General features: G+C 38.4%; 1 protein-coding gene across 2 annotated transcripts in view; it reads right to left on the reverse strand.

The window, feature by feature from the left end:
* The window catches only part of prdm5 (PR domain containing 5), a 295,484-nt gene that overhangs the window by 222,678 nt on the left and 53,036 nt on the right, over positions 1 to 19,770 (reverse strand). For both annotated transcript variants that reach the window (XM_028802172.2, XM_028802169.2), the window contains exon 4: positions 15,878 to 16,052. In XM_028802172.2, coding sequence (XP_028658005.1) covers positions 15,878 to 16,052 — 175 coding nt within the window. The remainder of the gene's footprint in view (positions 1 to 15,877; positions 16,053 to 19,770) is intronic.

Genomic DNA, 19,770 nt, shown 5'->3' on the forward strand with positions numbered 1-19,770 from the left:
AAGCTGTTGAAGGCGGCAGCTCACACCCCCTCCGTCAGGAGCAGGGAGAGAGAGAGAGAGAGAGAGAGAGAGAGAGAGAGAGAAAGAGAGAGAGAGAGAGAGAGAGAGAGAGAGAGAGACAGAGTTTGTTTTTCAGTCAAAAATCAATACGTGCCCTTCGAGCTTTTAAGTATGCGAAGCACCGTGCAGCATGTCGTTTCAGGAAGCAGCTGCACAAAAGATAGCAACGTGAAGATAATCTTTCAGCATTTTTAGACGAGCGTCCGTATCATCTAGGTGTGCAAACAGCCCCCCTGCTCAATCCCCCTACGTCAGGATCAGAGAAAGTCAGCGCAAGAGAGACAGAGAAAAGTAAGTTGGGTAGCTTCTCAGCCATCTGCCAATAGCATCCCTTGTATGAAATCAACTGGGCAAACCAACTGAGGAAGCATGTACTAGAAATTAAAAGACCCATTGTCCGCAGAAATCCGCGAACCAGCAAAAAATCCGCGATATATATTTAAATATGCTTACATATAAAATCCGCGATGGAGTGAAGCCACGAAAGGCGAAGCGCGATATAGCGAGGGATCACTGTATTTCTGAAGCAGTTTACTCCAATACAAGGTTACGAAGAACTGGAACCTCTTGGGCACTATGAGAACAACGTAAGTACCAGCCATGGTAAATAAAAATAACCACACTCACACCCATGCAGTTCTAATTTAGAGTCTAGAGTCTATAAAAGCATTGGAATATGGAAGGAAACCAATGTATCTGAAGAAAAAGGTAAACTGAAGAAAGCACACAATGGAAGAATGTACAAAATCCACACTGTGCCCCAGCTAGACCTTGAACCCAGAACCCCAAAGGTACAACAGGTCTAACCACTGCACCTCCATGAAACTATAATTAAAAACTGTATATTTATTAAATATTATCCAGTATTTCACAGTAAAATCTATATAATGTGTTAAATACGGCTAATTCTAACTGCATGATAAACTTTTCTTAGATGATATAGAATGCTACCACTGCAAAAATATGAAACACTATTGAAACAAAAAAGAAATATGTTGTTGCTGGATGGAATTAAGAACAATTAAATAATGTACATAATGAAATAATAATGATGCCTAATCAGAAAAAAAGTTGATTGTCATTGTGGGTAAAAAACGAACTGTTGAGGCATGTGTTTGATTCGCTGTCTAGTAATGAAGCTCCATAATCAATGATTCAATTTAATATTCAAATAGTATAAACAATTCCATCCATTTAAGAAATGTATTTGATCTGAAACAATCCACAACTGTTTTTAGTTAACTTCAGTCGTAAGCAGTGTTTCACTAAAGATAGTTTTACATATAAAGAAACTGAATATTTGAACAAATCAGTACATGTAAAACCTCTAAATACTAAAACAAAATATTTTTACTAAAAACTAAGATAAAGAACACGTAATTTTGGTACAAAAATCAAATTTCATTGTATTGGTTTGTATCTTAATACATAATTCGCCTGCCTCCTCACTCACTCACTCACTCACTCACTCACTCACTCACTTCCGTCCGAAGCCAAATGCGCAGTCGCCTTCTGCGCACGTCCGAAGCCGAATGCGCAGTCGCCTTCTGCGCAGCTGCCCAAAAAACCTTACGAGACCGACATCCAACCCCAACATCGTGGCAGGCGGCGGATTTACGGCCACAAAAATTCAAAGAGAAAGGCGACTTCAATTAAAGCTCTAGAGGCCTGAAAGGCGATTTCGACTACAGCTCGAGACCTAATTACGCATTCTGATTCAATTACGCATTCATTCAATACACCTATATCAGGTTTGTGGTGCTTATACTTATTACTATTCCATATTGTACTGGAACATTCATCATTCAATATTATACTATAGGCCTGGAAAATTCATCAACTAACAGTACAAGCCTGTACAGTAATGAGTAAAGCGGACTACAATCATTACAAAACAACTTCTTCGTTAATTATCATTTGTTCTTCATACACTGCTGACACAAACTCGTGCCCGTTTCATCTTATGTTGTCGAAACGGGCTCTTTGTCTAGTTTAATTATAAATGCATCAATGCAGTTATGTATTTAGTGTGGGGTTTTTGTCTTGTTCAATATGTATTTCAGTCAAGAAAGCTGAAATATTCAAACATGGCTTTTAATTTAAGCAAACTGTCATTCTAGCTCTCACCATTTGCTTTTCTTCTGCATCTTGGAAACTCGCTGCACTTTGACCACAACAACCCCAAGGCCGGAGTTACAGTGCATCCGTAAAGTATTTACAGCGCATCACTTTTTCCACATTTTGTTATGTTACATCCTTATTCCAAAAATGGATTAAATTTATTTTTTTCCTCAGAATTCTACACACAACACCCCATAATGACAACGTGAAAAAAGTTTACTTGAGGTTTTTGCAAATTTATTAAAAATAAAAAAACTGAGAAATCACATGTACATAAGCATTCACAGCCTTTGCTCAATACTTTGTCGATGCACATTTGGCAGCAATTACAGCTTCAAGTCTTTTTGAATATGATGCCACAAGCTTGGCACACCTATCCTTGGCCAGTTTCGCCCATTCCTCTTTGCAGCACCTCACAAGCTCCATCAGGTTGGATAGGAAGCGTTGGTGCACAGCCATTTTAAGACCTCTCCAGAGATGTTCAATCGGATTCAAGTCTGGGCTCTGGCTGGGCCACTCAAAGACATTCACAGAGTTGTCCTGAAGCCACTCCTTTGATATCTTGGCTGTGTGCTTAGGGTCGTTGTCCTGCTGAAAGATGAACCGTCGCCCCAGTCTGAGGTCAAGAGAACTCTGGAGCAGGTTTTCATCCAGGATGTCTCTGTACATTGCTGCAGTCATCTTTCCCTTTATCCTGACTAGTCTCCCAGTCCCTGCCGCTGAAAAACATCCCCACAGAATGATGCTGCCACCACCATGATTCACTGTTGGGATGGTATTGGCCTGGTGATAAGCAGTGCCTGGTTTCCTCCAAACGTGACGCCTGGCATTCACACCAAAGAGTTAAATCTTTGTCTCATCAGACCAGAGAATTTTCTTTCTCATGGTCTGAGAGTCCTTCAGGTGCCTTTTGGCAAACTCTAGGCGGGCTGCCATGTGCCTTTTACTAAGGAGTGGCTTCCGTCTGGCCACTCTATCATAAAGGCCTGATTGGTGGATTGCTGCAGAGATGGTTATCCTTCTGGAAGGTTCTCCTCTCTCCACAGAGGACCTCTGGAGCTCTGACAGAGTGACCATTGGGTTCTTGGTCACCTCCATGACTAAGGCCCTTCTCCCCCGATCGCTCAGTTTAGATGGCCGGCCAGCTCTAGGAAGAATCCTGGTGGTTTCGAACTTCTTCCACTTACGGATGATGGAGGCCACTGTGCTCATTGGGACCTTCAAAGCAGCAGAAATTTTTCTGTAACCTTCCCCAGATTTGTGCCTCGAGACAATCCTGTCTTGGAGGTCTACAGACAATTCCTTTGACTTCATGCTTGGTTTGTGCTCTGACATGAACTGTCAACTGTGGGACCTTATATAGACAGGTGTGTGCATTTCCAAATCATGTCCAATCAACTGAATTTACCACATGTGGACTCCAGTTAAGCTGCAGAAACATCTCAAGGATGATCAGGGGAAACAGGATGCACCTGAGCTCAATTTTGATCTTCGTGGCAAAGGCTGTGAATACTTATGTACATGTGATTTCTCAGTTTTTTTATTTTTAATAAATTTGCAAAAACCTCAAGTAAACTTTTTTCACGTTGTCATTATGGGGTGTTGTGTGTAGAATTCTGAGGAAAAAATGAATTTAATACATTTTGGAATAAGGCTGTAACATAACAAAATGTGGAAAAAGTGATGCGCTGTGAATAGTTTCCGAATGCACCGTATACTTCACGCGACGCGACGAGACGCATGCTGCAGCGGACGCTCCTGCTATGCAAGCATTGAAATGTTTATACTTGCACACGTACTTTGCGTACATCTGGAGGAATCTGCCAGGTGGCAGTGCGAGATATTATCACGGTGAGAACATGTTCGGCTTCTCTGTGTTGTGAATTGCCTAGAACACCCATTAAATTCCGATGACACCGTACCGCAATACCTCTGAAAAGGATGTTTATTGATTAAATCCAGGGATGTGTCAATTCCAGCAAGCATTGGGCACGAGTGGGAAACAATCCCTGGAAGATGCCTCGGCTCATCGCAAGGTGAATACAAGCACACACATACACTAGCGTCATTTTAGCAGCACCAAATCCCCAAATCTGCATATCTTTGGAAGGAAACTGGAGCACACTGAGGAAACACAGCAGGAAAACGTGTAAACTCCAGGCAGGGAATATCAGCGACGTGACTCCCTGCAAGACAGAAGCGCTAACGCTCCGCCACTGTGTCACTCCATGTGTGTAATTATTAACAGTATTCATTATTTAAATGAAATTACAGATTTATCAGTAAAATGTAATATACATACTTTAATGCTTTTCATCATGAAAGTGATATCAAGTATAAATCTAAGGATTCTAAATGTGCAGACAGTTGGAATATCATACATTTAATGTGCTCAGTGTGGCGATCTATTGCTGGTGATTCGCTGCTGTCAGGAGCAGAGGAAGCCCTAGAAAAAAGATAGCACAGAAGACGGTATGTGACAATTTTAAAACATATTGTGTCATTATGATCGGGAATATGCGACGCTTGAATATAAAAGCACCACGAATACATTTGTATGTCGGCATTTTGCTTCACATCCACATCGAACCATTTATCAAATATCAAAGTGCGCACACCGATCTCGTAGGATCCGCAAAGCGGCTTTCTGTCACATGTAGACAGTAAACAGAGACTCTGACGTCACATTCCAACTTTTAGCACACTGCGCCCCCCCGACTTTTTGCTGGTACTGCAACTCGCGTACGCATCGCCTTAATTTCTGAGGACCTGCTCAGAGGACGCATCAAATGAACGCTCAGAACGCGTGGCGGCCATGATGCGGGCGCATATGCGTTCTGAGTGTGAAGTATAAATGAGCCCTAAGACATGTCATTATTGTGTATAAACCTATACACTGATAGTACAAGTTTTGTGCCTACATTAATTGGTAATTAGCCAAAGCAGAAAAAAAAATGACGTGAGGATATAAGAATGTGACAGAAACACTAACAGGAATGTTAATAATTAACAAAACAAAGTTCTATCAACTAAACTGTTTGTGCAAGAGGCTTCCTCTTTGACATTGTAAAAATATGCAAACTCCATGTTGACGATGACATTTGTGAGACCACTGCCAACCCACTGTGAAACTGGGTATCATGACAAAAGTACAAGGTAATAAAAAGAGCACTGACATACATAAAACATTCAGGCAGCAACAAATGCACACAGCTAGTAAAGAGTCACTGTACCGTGCAATTTAAAGTGCTACAAAGAAAACTTCCATCCATCCATCTATTTTCCAACCCGCTGAATCCGAACACAGGGTCACGGGGGTCTGCTGGAGCCAATCCCAGCCAACACAGGGCACAAGGCAGGAACCAATCCCAGGCAGGGTGCCAACCCACCGCAGGACACACACAAACACACCCACACACTAAGGCCAATTTAGAATCGGCAATCCACCTAACCTGCATGTCTTTGGACTGTGGGAGGAAACCGGAGCCTCCGGAGGAAACCCACGCAGACACGGGGAGAACATGCAAACTCCACGCAGGGAGGACCCGGGAAGCGAACCCAGGTCCCCAGGTCTCCCAACTGCGAGGCAGCAGCGCTATCCACTGCGCCACCGTGCCACTCTAAAGAAAACTTGCAACACAAAATATACAACATGAGGAATAGCACCATATACAAATAGAGAGAAAACATAAAATCATGTAAATGAAAGGGCACTGTACTATGAAATTCATTGCCCCACATTATGTGAAATCCTTTGCAAAAAGTTTAAATGCGACACCCATCCTTAGGTTTGTATAAACTGTTTCAAGAAGCAATTAAATACCTTGATTTGGGTGGCTCTGGCGATAAAGCATTGTAACAAGCACCAAGACAGTGGAGACCAAGACAGACGGACCTCATTCAGAATGAGTAGCTTGAGCTTGCAGACAGCCAACCATATTTATTATTTTACTCTGCAACACAACAGATAAATCACTGAAATCTAGTGTGTTTAAGCAAGCTATATGCAGCACCAGGATAAGTCACGCCTCACCTTGTACTTGGAATGATTGCAAACCACATCCCATTATACACCTGCCAAACTGTAGCCAACTCATCATGAACCCATTTCCCACATGTGAATTCTCAGGGCACCGACTCTTGCCTCCAATAATGTTTCGCTGTCTTCAGTTTCTCTTACGTTTTTCCATTCTTTCAGTTGCACATCTGCTCTTTGATCCTCATAAGCGTACTTTACCTCCAACATCCAACTTCAGTCATCCGCTAGGGGTTCAACCTCAACCAGACTGCTCCGCCCACTCACCCCCTGACACAGGAAAAGCCAGACTATTAGAGAATAATAGGCACTCTTATTTAAAAATCAACACAAGACTAGACAAGACTCTGGACAGTGCTCCCTAGAAAGCTGTGAAAGAGATGGGATGCTAATAGAGAATTTGATGTCCATCAGGTAGTTTGCTCCCCTCCATCTGTAACTGCTGTACCCTGCACTTAACACTGCAGATACTTAGCTACAACTTAACAATAAGTGTGTCTGTTTACTAGCTATTACATTATCCACAATCTCTTCAAACGCATTGGGCATGTCATCACAAGATACAAACATAAAGTTCATACCATTGAGCATTTTTGCATATAATGTGATGTTATAAATTGCACAGTATGGTTGTTCTTTAATTGACATGCTTTTGCATTGTCTGAGTGCATTTTTAACAGCACACCTTTATGGGCATTCTTTTTTCCAGTGTGCTTTTGTCAGTGTGTCATATCATTTGACTACCCCAACAATAACTTTACTTATAAGTGTTCATTAAACCATATATTTCCTAACACACAAATCTATAAAATGTATTTCGTATAGTATGTATTTTAGAACAAATTAATGTTAAAAAAAATTATTTTTTTCATTTCCAACTGCAAAATAAACTAGCCTTTTGTATAAAATATATTATGCATATTGTTTACCTGCATAAAAGATAAACATACTGTACATGAGTGAAGTTTAGCTTCTCAAGTATAGTTTGAAAATCAAGGTCAGAGTAAAGGCCTAAACAAAGAAGTGCACTTATGAAAGCACATGAGACTTCTAACTGACTTTCTGCGTTAGGAGTAGTAACTCCTTTCATAAAAGATGATGGTACTTTTTGATTAGTGCTGTACTTGCCAAAAGAGGAAAACTGACAATTATTTAAATGTTGCCATTTAAAGCCACAGTACTCTGTCAATCTTCTCACACATGTAAGCTTGTTTGAGGATTTGAAAGAAATAGTAAAATCTGTCTTTTATAAGATAAAAGGAACAAGCAGATCTAAGTAGTAGCAAATGATTGCTTAAAGCACTGATTCTTGTGGTCTGAAATCCAATGGTAGAAAATCAAAACTAATATGCACATTAGGTTGCTGTTAAATTTATCAGTAGTATTACGTTTTAAAGTATTACACGGTTGCATATATTATGTTACAATAAAAATAAATATATTAAGCCTTGCATACATTTCTGAAAACCAGACAGAAGAATAAAGTTTGTAAAAATGCATGAAAAAGAGAGGTTTAGGAATTTATTTAAAACAATGTACAAATAACTGTAGCAAGCTTCAAAAAATATATTTAAAACAAAAATTTTGTAAGATATCCACTAAAACACAGATATAATCTTAAACATGATTTATCTATTTTTAATAAAAACTTCTACAAAATATGAAAAGGAGCCAGGAAACTCTAATCATACCATTCCAAGCACACTACAAATCTCTGCAGAATACTTTACCATGAACAGACAGGAATACTCAATAGTACAAAATTAGATGTTACATAAGCCACAGAAAGCAAATAGTTTACTTCTAAAAATAAACTAAAAAGGAAGCAAAAAGTGTACCACAAGATTTAGACTTGCAAATGTATTTAGGCTGCTAATCCATTTATTGAGTATAAACTACATTGTAACTCTAAATGTTGGATTACGAGATCAAATTGTGATAACATCAACAAAAAATAAACCATCTTTACCATTTATGGCTAAAACTCCCGCATATTAAATGCTTTTTTAAGCGTGATGTGTTCCATTGTTTGGGCAATATATCTTGGTTAGAAACATGTGCTTTTATAAAAAAAATCAAACATTTAAATCTTCTGCCGTTTTTTTTATTTTGGACTGTATGTATTGTGTAATATAATGTACATAATGCAGAAAACAGCATATACACTGATGAAAATAATAAATCTATAACTAATTAAATAAAATCAAATGAAACAGTTCATTAAAACTAAAAAACTTTGTGGATCAGTATTAAAACAGGTTAGAAAATGCATGCATAGTGTAACATTCAAGTGCATTCAATGACTTAGCTAACTGATTTGAAAGTTGGAGCATTCTGAATTTCCTTGTTACTTCATTAAAGAGTCAGTTATTACATTTTGCATGAAATATGTTTGTAACAGTGAGTCGTTTTCACATAACACATAATAACAGCAATAACAGTTAAATGCAGTGGTGAGGAAAAGACAGCAGGGAGGGTAGACTGTGTGCAGACAGACAGACAGACAGACAGACAGACAGACAGACAGACAGACAGACAGATAGATAGATAGATAGATAGATAGATAGATAGATAGATAGATAGATAGATAGATAGATAGATAGATAGATAGATAGATAGATAGATAAAATAACATTAAGTACAGGCTGTCAAATGCAATCACAGTACACTGGAGTTGGAATCATACAGTCCAATACAGGTAATGTAGAAATTGCCTGTACAATGGGAATTATGCAAATAATACTACAGTACTACCAAACACATAATATTAAAGTGACAGATACTAAAGTGACATAATATTAAAGTAAAATACAATAAAGTGACATGGCTTATGCTGCTATGGTAATGTTTAAAGTGACATTATGAAAAAGGGTTATACAGTAGTTGGTAGTGGTAATGTACAGTAGCTTATTAGCAGAGAAGGGGCATCAGACCCAGAAAGCAACCATCCTCCTCTACTCTTGGGAAGAGTTAAAGAGTCTAATGGCTCTGGGGACATAAGATCTTTTGTATCTCTCCATATAGCACAGTTCTGTGATAGCAGACTGCGACTAAACAAACTCCTTTGGTTAATTATGGTGGTGTATAGTGGGTGATGTTCATTGTCCATAATAGATAGCAGCTTGCACAGTGTCCTCTTCTCTGCCACTGTCACCAGAGTCCATTTCCATGCCATCCACAGATCTTGTTCACCGGGGGCCTCATGCACAATGCTGTGCGCAGAATTCACACTAAAACATGGGTTACGGACAAAAGCAGAAATGTGCGTATGCACAAAAAAATCCAGATGCATAAATCTGTGCAAACGCCAACTTCCATGGTTTTCTGTTCCATAAATCCCAGTCAGCGTGAAAAGTAACGCACATGCACGCGCCTGCTAGCACTCCCCAACTCCTCCCAGAATTATGCCTCTTTGAATATGCAAATCAATATAAATAGTCCTTAAGCTCAGTGTTCTGTGAAAAGACAATGGCAAAAGCATGGGGGAAAATAGAAGAATTTCAGTGAATACCAAATGGAGGCAAGGAAAAACGTACTATTTGTTGGTTTAAACAGTGGTATAAACAACAAAAGGAATTTGATCGAGTGACATAGAGTGTAGGAGAAACTCGAAAGTTCAAGTTCAAAGTTGCACAGCGCCCGAAATAAAAAAGAAGTTGTCAGGTATCAAAGTTTAATTTACTAGTTTCTCAAATACCATTGTAACTAAAGTAGCACGTTAAATGCTTTGTATTGTATGTGTTCTTCTCTGTGCTCTATGTGTGTGAATCACTACGTTATTCTTAAACGGGCTTTCTCATCTTCTAACAGGACACAGAATCCATTATATTCATGATATTACAGCTCTCTGAATAATTTAAATACTGAGATGTATACTTGATATAATTTTCATGATGACAGGAATTAAAGCATGTTATCAAATATGGGAACACAGTGGTGTAGTGATAGTGACAAACTGGCGCTCCATCCAGAGATTGTTCCTGCGCCGTGCGCGACCTTCGATGAAATAATTTATTGCAGCAGTACTGTCTCTTTTAAACGTACTAACCCCCAATTCCTGTCCTTCCTTTTCTTTCTCCAAGTACCCAATCACCACAGAATCAGCTCTGTAATAGATGTCAACCCATCTGTAAGCTTAGAACGCAGATTCTTCAAAACTTTTAAGGAACATTGAAATATCTTCGTAGTACATGTTTAATTATTCTATCCATCTATCCATCCAGGGTCACGCCAGTCCCAGCAAGAATACAGCGTGAGGCAGGAACAATCCCTGAACGGATTGCTAGCACTGCGACATCGTGTCCTCACATGTTTAATTATTAACAATATACATTATTTAAATGATGTTAACATTTTATCTGTATAATGATAATATACATAATAAACATATTTTGCTGCATTTCATCTGAATTAGTGTGGTGCTGAGTTGTCACCTGTTGCATGGCTGCACTTGGGTCCTAATCTGGGATCCTGAGTTGATTTGTCATGTGGTGGGTGTGGCAATGCGCTATATCCTCTCTCTCTCATCTTAAAAATTATATCGTCATCATATGTACTGTAAATAAGCGCTTTATAAAGTGGCTCAGGTTGTGCAATATTATAACTGTATCGCAAGTTTACAGTGAGGAAATTATACTTATAAGTACAAACAGTTCCACAAGGAGCACTTCATGGACTGATTGAGTGCGTTTATAGTTCTTGGGATGAAACTGTTTTTGAACCACGATGTCCCTACAGGAAAGGCTCTGAAGAGTTTGTCGTATGAGAGCAGTTCAATAGACTGTGCTGTGTACCAATAATTCTCTTTCCAATCAGCTGCTGTAGAGCTGTGATTCCACACTCAGATACAGTGGGATAAATACTTGAGAATAACAATGCTAAAGCAGCTATGGTATTTGGAATAATTTTGCCATTCCGTGGACCATTATATTGTTACAGGTTAATTACAATCAGATGCCTTAAACTAATAAACAATATGCGGTTAATTTCAGTGCATTTGATAAAGCCGTGTCAGGGATGTGGATCTAAAAAAGAAAGGGAAACCACACTGGAACAAAAGCACTGCTTTGACGCTGGGTGCCACCAGTTTGCAAAACCGAGTGGAGAACTTGCGTACGGCAGGGATTGAGCTGGTGTGAAAATGAGCGTGGATTTACGCCAAGTTTAGTTTTTATACATCGCGATGTGAGTGTGGAAACGGCATACGCAACATTTTTGTGCATTACACACCGTTTATACATGAGGCCCCTGATCATCTTGTTAATACTATCAGCATCTCTCTTCTTCAAGCTAACCCCACCACCCGCACATCACAGCATAGAAGAGAGTACTGATAATTACCGACTAACAGAACATCTGTAGGAGTTTCTTACATATGTTAAAAGAAACACAGACACTGATGAAAAGACAGGAGGCAGAGCTGGAAGTGCTGAAGTTGAAGATGGTATGATTTTCACTCGGAGTAACGAGGGTAGACAGGATTATGGAATAAATATATTTGAGGGACAACACAGATATGACAGTTTGGTGACAAAGCAAGAAAGGCTAGATTGAGGCGCTTTGGGCATGTGCAAAGGAGAGATGAATGGTACATTAGGAAAAAAAATGTTGAGGATGGAACTTCCAAGGAAAAAGGAAAAAAGGAGGCCCAAGGAGAAGGTTGTAGATGTGGTGAGGGAGGACATGAAGGCAGTCGGTGTGGCAGAAAATGATGTAAAAGACACCAATAGATGGAGACAGATCATCTGCTATTGCGACCCCTAAATGGTAGCAGCCGAAAGGAGTAGACTACATTAAATATTTTTAACTGCAATTTACATTGTCAATGTAGTTAAAAACATCTCTTAATCAATATATCAGAAAAGGAGTGGAAGGTAGCAAAGCAGAGAATTCACTCGAGTTCTATATGCGCAAAGCATAGAATTATTCAACTAAAAATTATATATCGAGCTCATCTGTCTCGCTTAAAACTGTCCAAAATGTTTCCAGGCCAGGATCCAACCTGCGAGCGCTGCAACCAAGCCCCTGCCTCACTGGGTCACATGTTCTGGGCCTGCACCAAACTAACATCATTTTGGACAAAAATTTTTAAGTGCCTCTCTGACAGCCTTAGTATCACAATCCCTCCTAACCCACTAACAGCTGTGTTTGGTGTCCTTCCAGATGGACTGGAATTGGAGAAGGACAAGCAAACGGTGATTGCATTCACTACACTTTTGGCACGCAGACTTATTTTGTTAAATTGGAAGAATCCTAATTCTCCTCTTATAAGTCAGTGGGAAACCGATGTTTTATATTATTTGAAATTGGAAAAAATCAAATTTTCAGTTAGAGGATCTGTACAAAATTTTTTCAAAACATGGCAGGATTTAATCAATATTATTTTAGAATAAGAGAATTAACTATTATTGCATTTAACTCCCTTCTCCATCTCATATTTATATAGATATTTACTTCTCCCCTTCTTTTGTCTAATGTTGCCTTATTAAAAAGCTTAAAGCAATTTTCCTTTAGCTAAGCTCTCCTTCTCAGGGGTGGGGTTTGATTTGTCTTCAAATTTGTTGGGTTATAAATTGATCTGTTTGTATGGAATGATTACAATGAAAATTAATAAAATAAAAATATTAAAAAAAAAAAAAAAAACATAGCTTGTTCATAGACAGAGGATTCTGATTCAAGTGATGTAAAAGTGGCATTGATGGAAGTACTTTTTTAGTTGTAGAGAACTGGTGACTAATTATAGTTCTAATTTCTTAAACAAAGATGTGTTTGTTTTGATGATTATTTTTAAATTTGTACAACATGCTCTATTTGAGATATCTCAATAAAATTTTGTTAAAATTGTTTTATATGGACAGCAGTTTCACAAACAACGCATGCCTTTTCATGCCATTTTTGTTTGTCTTGAAACAACAAAATCAAAGGATTATCAAATAATTAACATTTACAGCACCTTTTGAAATTTCTGGAACTATACTTACAGTAAGTATCCATTTTTGTCAGTACAGATATAATTTTAAATAGAGTCTAAATTATAAATAAAAAGTTGCTGTGGATTATAACTTTGTGGCTATATGGTTGTTTTGAGATCAAATATCAGCTTCCATAATTTCAGGATATACCTACTACATGGTGTCTCTGTCAAATGCAAGCTTTGCTTTCTTGCACTTGCTAATAATTACCATTTACTGTTCTGTGATCACAAGTAGAATCATTTCTCTTCAATGAAGACTATGCTAAAATCCTTTTGATATGAACTAAATGGCAAAACTGCCTAGATTTTCATCATTATAACCAACCTTAACAGTTTTCAAAGTAAAGTATGGGATGTAAATACAGAATGCAGATTTAAGTAATTAGGTCTGAACTTACTGTATGTGAAGTCTTTATCTATGTGCAGTTTGTACATTCTTCCCTTGTCTGCAACTGTTTTCTCACATTATTTAAATTTTCATCCCACATCTCAAAACTGCACTGTTGTGAAGGAGTGTGGATTTTTGCACGAGTATGAACACACCTCTGCAGGATCTGTCTCTCCCTTAAAGATAACACTACCAGAATAGGTACTATATCAGCTTCTCACAAGTCAAAATCCATATTATGCATTTTCACTAAATATAGTAATCCCTCGCTATATTGCGCTTCGACTTTCGCGGCTTCACTCCATCGCGGATTTTATATGTAAGCATATCTAAATATATAACGCAGATTTTTCGCTGCTTCGCGGGTTTCTGCGGACAATGGGTCTTTTTACTTCTGGTACATGCTTCCTCAGTTGGTCTGCCCAGTTGATTTCATACAAGGGACGCTATTGGCGGATGACTGAGAAGCTACCTAATCAGAGCACACAGTTAAAGTTCCTGTGTGCTGATTGGCTCAGCGACGGAGTGCTGCATTAACCAGGAAGTCTCATCTCACTCATTCAGCATTAATGTGCTCCTGCTACTGCTTCAGGGAGCGTGTGCAAGCGCCAACAGAAGATGCCAAATGATTGCAGAAAAGGTAAAAGTTTTGGATATGTTGAAGGAAGGGAACAGCTACACCGCTGCAGGACACCATTACGGCATCAATGAGTCCACGATTCTTTTTATTTAAAAAGGAGGAAAAGCATATAAGATCTACAGCCGCAGTGTCCTTTAACCAGGGCGCAAAACGAGTTGCAAGTGGACGTGATAAGGCAGTAGTCTGGATGGAATCTGCTTTAGGGATTTGGATTGAAGACTGATGGAAGAAGAATGACGGCGGTGCTACACAGTTGCCTGAAGAGGCTCCTTTAGAAGAGCTGTAACGCTCTCCTTTGTTGTGCAGTAAAATTAAACTGATCTTTATCAGACAAGTCGTCGTGTCATTGTTGGTGAGTAACCATAATTAATTATCTACGTACAGTACTTATTACATGTACATAGTTTAGAGTCACTGTACACACATTTTACTGTATACAATTTTTCTTGCATTGTACGTATTTAATGCTGGTAGCCTGTCTGTCGTAATGGCTGTAACATATGTGATATCGGAGACGCTCGATATCTTTAAAATAATATTTAGGTTTTACTGTATATAAAGTGTGTTTACATACATAATTTCAACGAATCTTACCTAATATCTAAGAGAATACAAAGGGTTCATGCTGTATAATTGTGCGGGAAATGTTTATAATAGTGTGGGAGAGTTTATAAGGGCTTAAAATATATAAAAAGAACCATATGAACATATGGTGTCTACTTCGCGGATTTTCACCTTTCGCAGGGGGTTCTGGAACGCAACCCCCGCAATGGAGGAGGGATTACTGTATATTATATATATATATATATACAGGTGTTTTAATCAGATTTCTGCTTTTCTGTCCCAATTCATTCTGCCAATGTTTTTTCCCCCCCATAAACTGTTATTATAGTGCAGCATGTCTATACTCCATCATTCCCAACAGAAGCAAAGCTTTTCATTAATATTCACAATTTTCTTTAGCTAATAGCTAAGTTGCCCTGATATTTCATCCAGATTCTTCTTAAAGGTTGTCAAGATTTCTGCTTTAGAACTGCTTGTGATTTTTGTAAAATAATTTTCCTGTTTTAAAATGTATGCTCTGAAATTAAATATTGGACTACCTAAGTAACAGGACAATAATTCTTCACTGATATTAAGAACTTTCCACTTATATTAGTGATTTATTCTCTTTTTCCTTGGCCTTAAATTTTTAGTGTGCTAAAATTAAAAATGCAACTGAATTATTTTCTAATATTCAGTGTATTTCCAGTGTAGAAAGTCTAATCTCAAGTACTTTGTTCTGAAAAACAGCATTTTCTACTTATTTCAAACCTATGAATACCTATGAGAGCTTTCTTATTTCTAGACTGGAACTAACTTATTTTAAGATGTCTTGGCAAGTAAAATGATCTTACTGCATGGACAGATAATTTCACTAATATTAAGTCATTTTCACCTGAAATTCAGTGTTTATACTTTACTTTTAGCTAAGCTTTTTTGCAGTGTGAACTTTAATCAAGTTCTTGTGATGTAGCTATCACATCTTTTCACAAGCAAAGTTAAAAATCAGAAGCTACTGTGAAAACCATTTTATACTTGTAAACAGGGCACTAAATAAGCATCCATTGACTTGTCACAAGCTTTTAAAATTACATGTACCCAGATAATTTTCCATACCCTTTTCTGTGGTTTGCTGTATATCTTTTGTGTTTTCTTCCTCTTCCTTGATGATGACTTCCTCTTCCTCCTCTTCCTCTTCCAGTTCTTCCATGTCACTATCCAGGTAGCCAATTAGAAGTTCTGTGTCAGTGTCAATGTCATCAACAGCCAAGTAAAATATATTTTCTCCATCCTGTCATTGGGAAAAAAACACAATTTGTAATACAGTGAGGTGCCTACCAAGGTTATTATAGTTAACGAAAACTAAAATCAAAACTGAAACTATTATTAAAAAAACATTTTCGTAAACTGAAATAAAATAATTAACAAAACCGGAATGAAAAACTAAAACTACATGAAACTATTAAAGTAGCTGGAAAGACTAACTGAAATAAAATAATAATTTACTAAAATATTTTTAGTTTTCGTTTTTGAATGAATATTCTTGCTGTTAGTCTTTAACCCTTGTAAGTTTTAACTCTAAAACAGAAAGTCATCCACCACGAGCTTCCCGCATATATTCATCCAGTGAATGGCGGCTAGTGACGGAGAGCGGCTGTTCACACAGCATTTGCAGTGACAGAGCAAGCTGAGTGTGGGTGTGTAAAGCATGAGAAATAGAAAGCGATTTGCGTGCCGCCTTTCTTTGTGCTTGTTGTATATCAAGATGTAATTCAAACGGCTGAAATCAGAATGTGCTGGTCAACAAAACATTTACCATATGGACAGAAAAATCATGAGTGAGTAACGCTTCAGTTTATTTCTCAGGTGTCTGCTTTTTGTTAACAGCAATTCACCTGCCACTTTGCACAGGAAAATTTGTTTTTACTTTCTCATATACGAAGTATAGTAATCATGAAAAAATTCGACCTTGATATTTTGATGAATCTTGACATTATATATTAACCAGTGTCCAACAATACTGTTTTTTGGAATTGTGTGTGTACGCGCACGCGTGTATGCGTGTGTCTGTCTGTGTGTATAAACACGATAACTCAAAAACGCAACTAGATAGATGAAATTCGGCATGTGGTTGTTACACCACAATTATAGATCTGTATTAACTTTTGGGCCAAATCCATCACCCGGAAGTGGTACTTTACCTGAACACAGACTCTGCAGCTGTATAAATAAAAAAAAAATTGAGTATGATTTTTTCAACTTTTATAATAATTGTTCAATATATGATTAGATTTGTTGTTGATGGTTCCTTAATGTACATAATATAAAAATATAATCATTGTCTTGCAGTTTACACCTCAAATATCCATCCCCATATCTGAGTATACACAAAAGTCGAGGGGAGCACTGATCGAGAGACTGACTAGGTCATCATACAAGATCAGCATATTGTTGCTGACCAATCACTTTTGCTTTAAAAACATTGTTTAACAACGAAGCAATACAAACAAAGGTAGAGAGTCTGACAAGTGATGAAAAACTAAACATACTAATGGGTTTTTGTATTTATTCCATCCATCCATCCATCCATTGTCTCTCGCTTATCCGAGGTCGGGTCGCGGGGGCAGCAGCTTGAGCAGAGATGCCCAGACTTCCCTCTCCCCGGCCACTTCTTCTAGCTCTTCTGGGAGAATCCCAAGGCGTTCCCAGGCCAGTCGAGAGACATAGTCCCTCCAGCGTGTCCTGGGTCTTCCCCGGGGCCTCCTCCCGGTTGGACGTGCCCGAAACACCTCACCAGGGAGGCGTCCAGGAGGCATCCTGATCAGATGCCCGAGCCACCTCATCTGACTCCTCTCGATGCGGAGGAGCAGCGGCTCTACTCTGAGCCCCTCCCGGATGACTGAGCTTCTCACCCTATCTTTAAGGGAAAGCCCAGACACCCTGCGGAGGAAATTCATTTCAGCCGCTTGTATTCGCGATCTCGTTCTTTCGGTCACTACCCATAGCTCATGACCATAGGTGAGGATAGGAACATAGATCGACTGGTAAATTGAGAGCTTCGCCTTGCGGCTCAGCTCCTTTTTCACCACGACAGACCGATGCAATGCCCGCATTACTGCGGATGCCGCACCGATCTGCCTGTCGATCTCACGCTCCATTCTTCCCTCACTCGTGAACAAGACCCCGAGATACTTGAACTCCTCCACTTGGGGCAGGATCTCGCTACCAACCCTGAGAGGGCACTCCACCCTTTTCCGGCTGAGGACCATGGTCTCGGATTTGGAGGTGCTGATTCTCATCCCAGCCGCTTCACACTCGGCTGCGAACCGATCCAGAGAGAGCTGAAGATCACGGCCTGATGAAGCAAACAGGACAACATCATCTGCAAAAAGCAGTGACCCAATCCTGAGCCCACCAAACTGGACCCTCTCAACACCCTGGCTGCGCCTAGAAATTCTGTATTTATTAATTTATCTTTTTTAGTTCATATTCACAACTCAAAATACCTGATATTGTGAATCTAATCCATTAGCAGAATTATATTTTAAAATATTTGTCTCCCTTTTTTCAATGTTTTTCTCTCTCAAAATAGATAGTTGAAATATCATATTCTTTTTGTTCTTTACATCAGCCATATCATACATATTGCATACCAGGGATTTATCCTGCCTTCAATCCAAACCTGCTGCGGTAGGCTCCAGATTTCCTGCAATCCTACTCTGGATAAACAGGTTTAGGTAATGTATATGTTGTTCTTAATCTCAGACGCTGTCTCTGTTGCTTTATGCCTGTCCGTACTCCTATTACCTGCTCTTACTCTGCTCATTATGGGTTTACTGTCCTTTATGGTGGTCTATTCAAGACTCGCTGCACCTAACCTTGACACTACATGCTTGTTGTTCTTTGTTTCCCTCAATACAGCTAGGTGGGGTCTGCACACTCATTCAAGTCTAAGAGCCCTGTTCTTCATAAGCCCCTGTGATGTTCATGAGAAAATATTTTAAAAATTATAAAATTGTGTAAAATTGTTCATATTCAGTATCTAGTTTTGATTATGCTTGTTTTTATCAGACAAAAACAAAACCAGATAGTAAACCAGGCAGTGTAGTAAGCTTCCACTAGCATTAAATTCATATCCAAATCTGTTAAGTGTACAGTTCTGTCTGATTGTGACACAAAACTAACTCCGTAGGCGCTCCATGCCATAATTACTAAAACTAAAACTGAAACTAATAAATATAAAAATAAAATAGAAATGTCTTTGTGAAATAAAAACTAAACTAAAACTAAAAATACACGACGAAGGAAAACTAAAACTAAACTGAATTTCCAAGTAAGGTCAGAAAAAATATAGAAATAAAAACTAAAATAAAAAGGCAAAACTATAATAACCTTGGTGCCTACAGACCAAACACAAAGACCACCCTGGTGTTAAATTTTTTACTACATTTTAATTAGTGTTAACAAGTTCTAAAAACAGAATCCAATTTTCAAATGTTTATATTTCCGATTTTTAATAAATATGTCATTATCTAGTACACGGGTCTGCAAAGTAAGTCCTGGAGGGCTATACTTGATGCAGGTTTTTGTTCTAACACAATTTCTAAATGAGAAATCAAATATTGCTGCTTCATTTTAGATGTCTCACCTGTTAAGGTTCCCCACACTTAGTTCCTTATTTTAATAATAATAATAATAATAATTCATTACATTTATATAGCGCTTTTCTCAGTACTCAAAGCGCTATCCACACAGGGAGGAACCGGGAAGCGAACCCACTTTTAGTCTTAAACAGCTCATTGCAGCCGCTGCTCCACCATGCTCCCACATGTTTAATTATTAACAGTATACATTATTTAAATGAAGTTAACAATTTATCTGTAAAATGTAATATACATTTTTTTAAAGCATTTCATCATAAAAATGATATCAAGTATACATCCTAGTATTCTAATAGCATGCAGCTCCAAGAGAATTGCTCTTGGAAATCTATATCAACTTAGAAGCCA

Source organism: Erpetoichthys calabaricus, chromosome 5 (genome assembly GCF_900747795.2).
Source record: "Erpetoichthys calabaricus chromosome 5, fErpCal1.3, whole genome shotgun sequence".
NCBI classification, from domain to species: domain Eukaryota; kingdom Metazoa; phylum Chordata; class Cladistia; order Polypteriformes; family Polypteridae; genus Erpetoichthys; species Erpetoichthys calabaricus.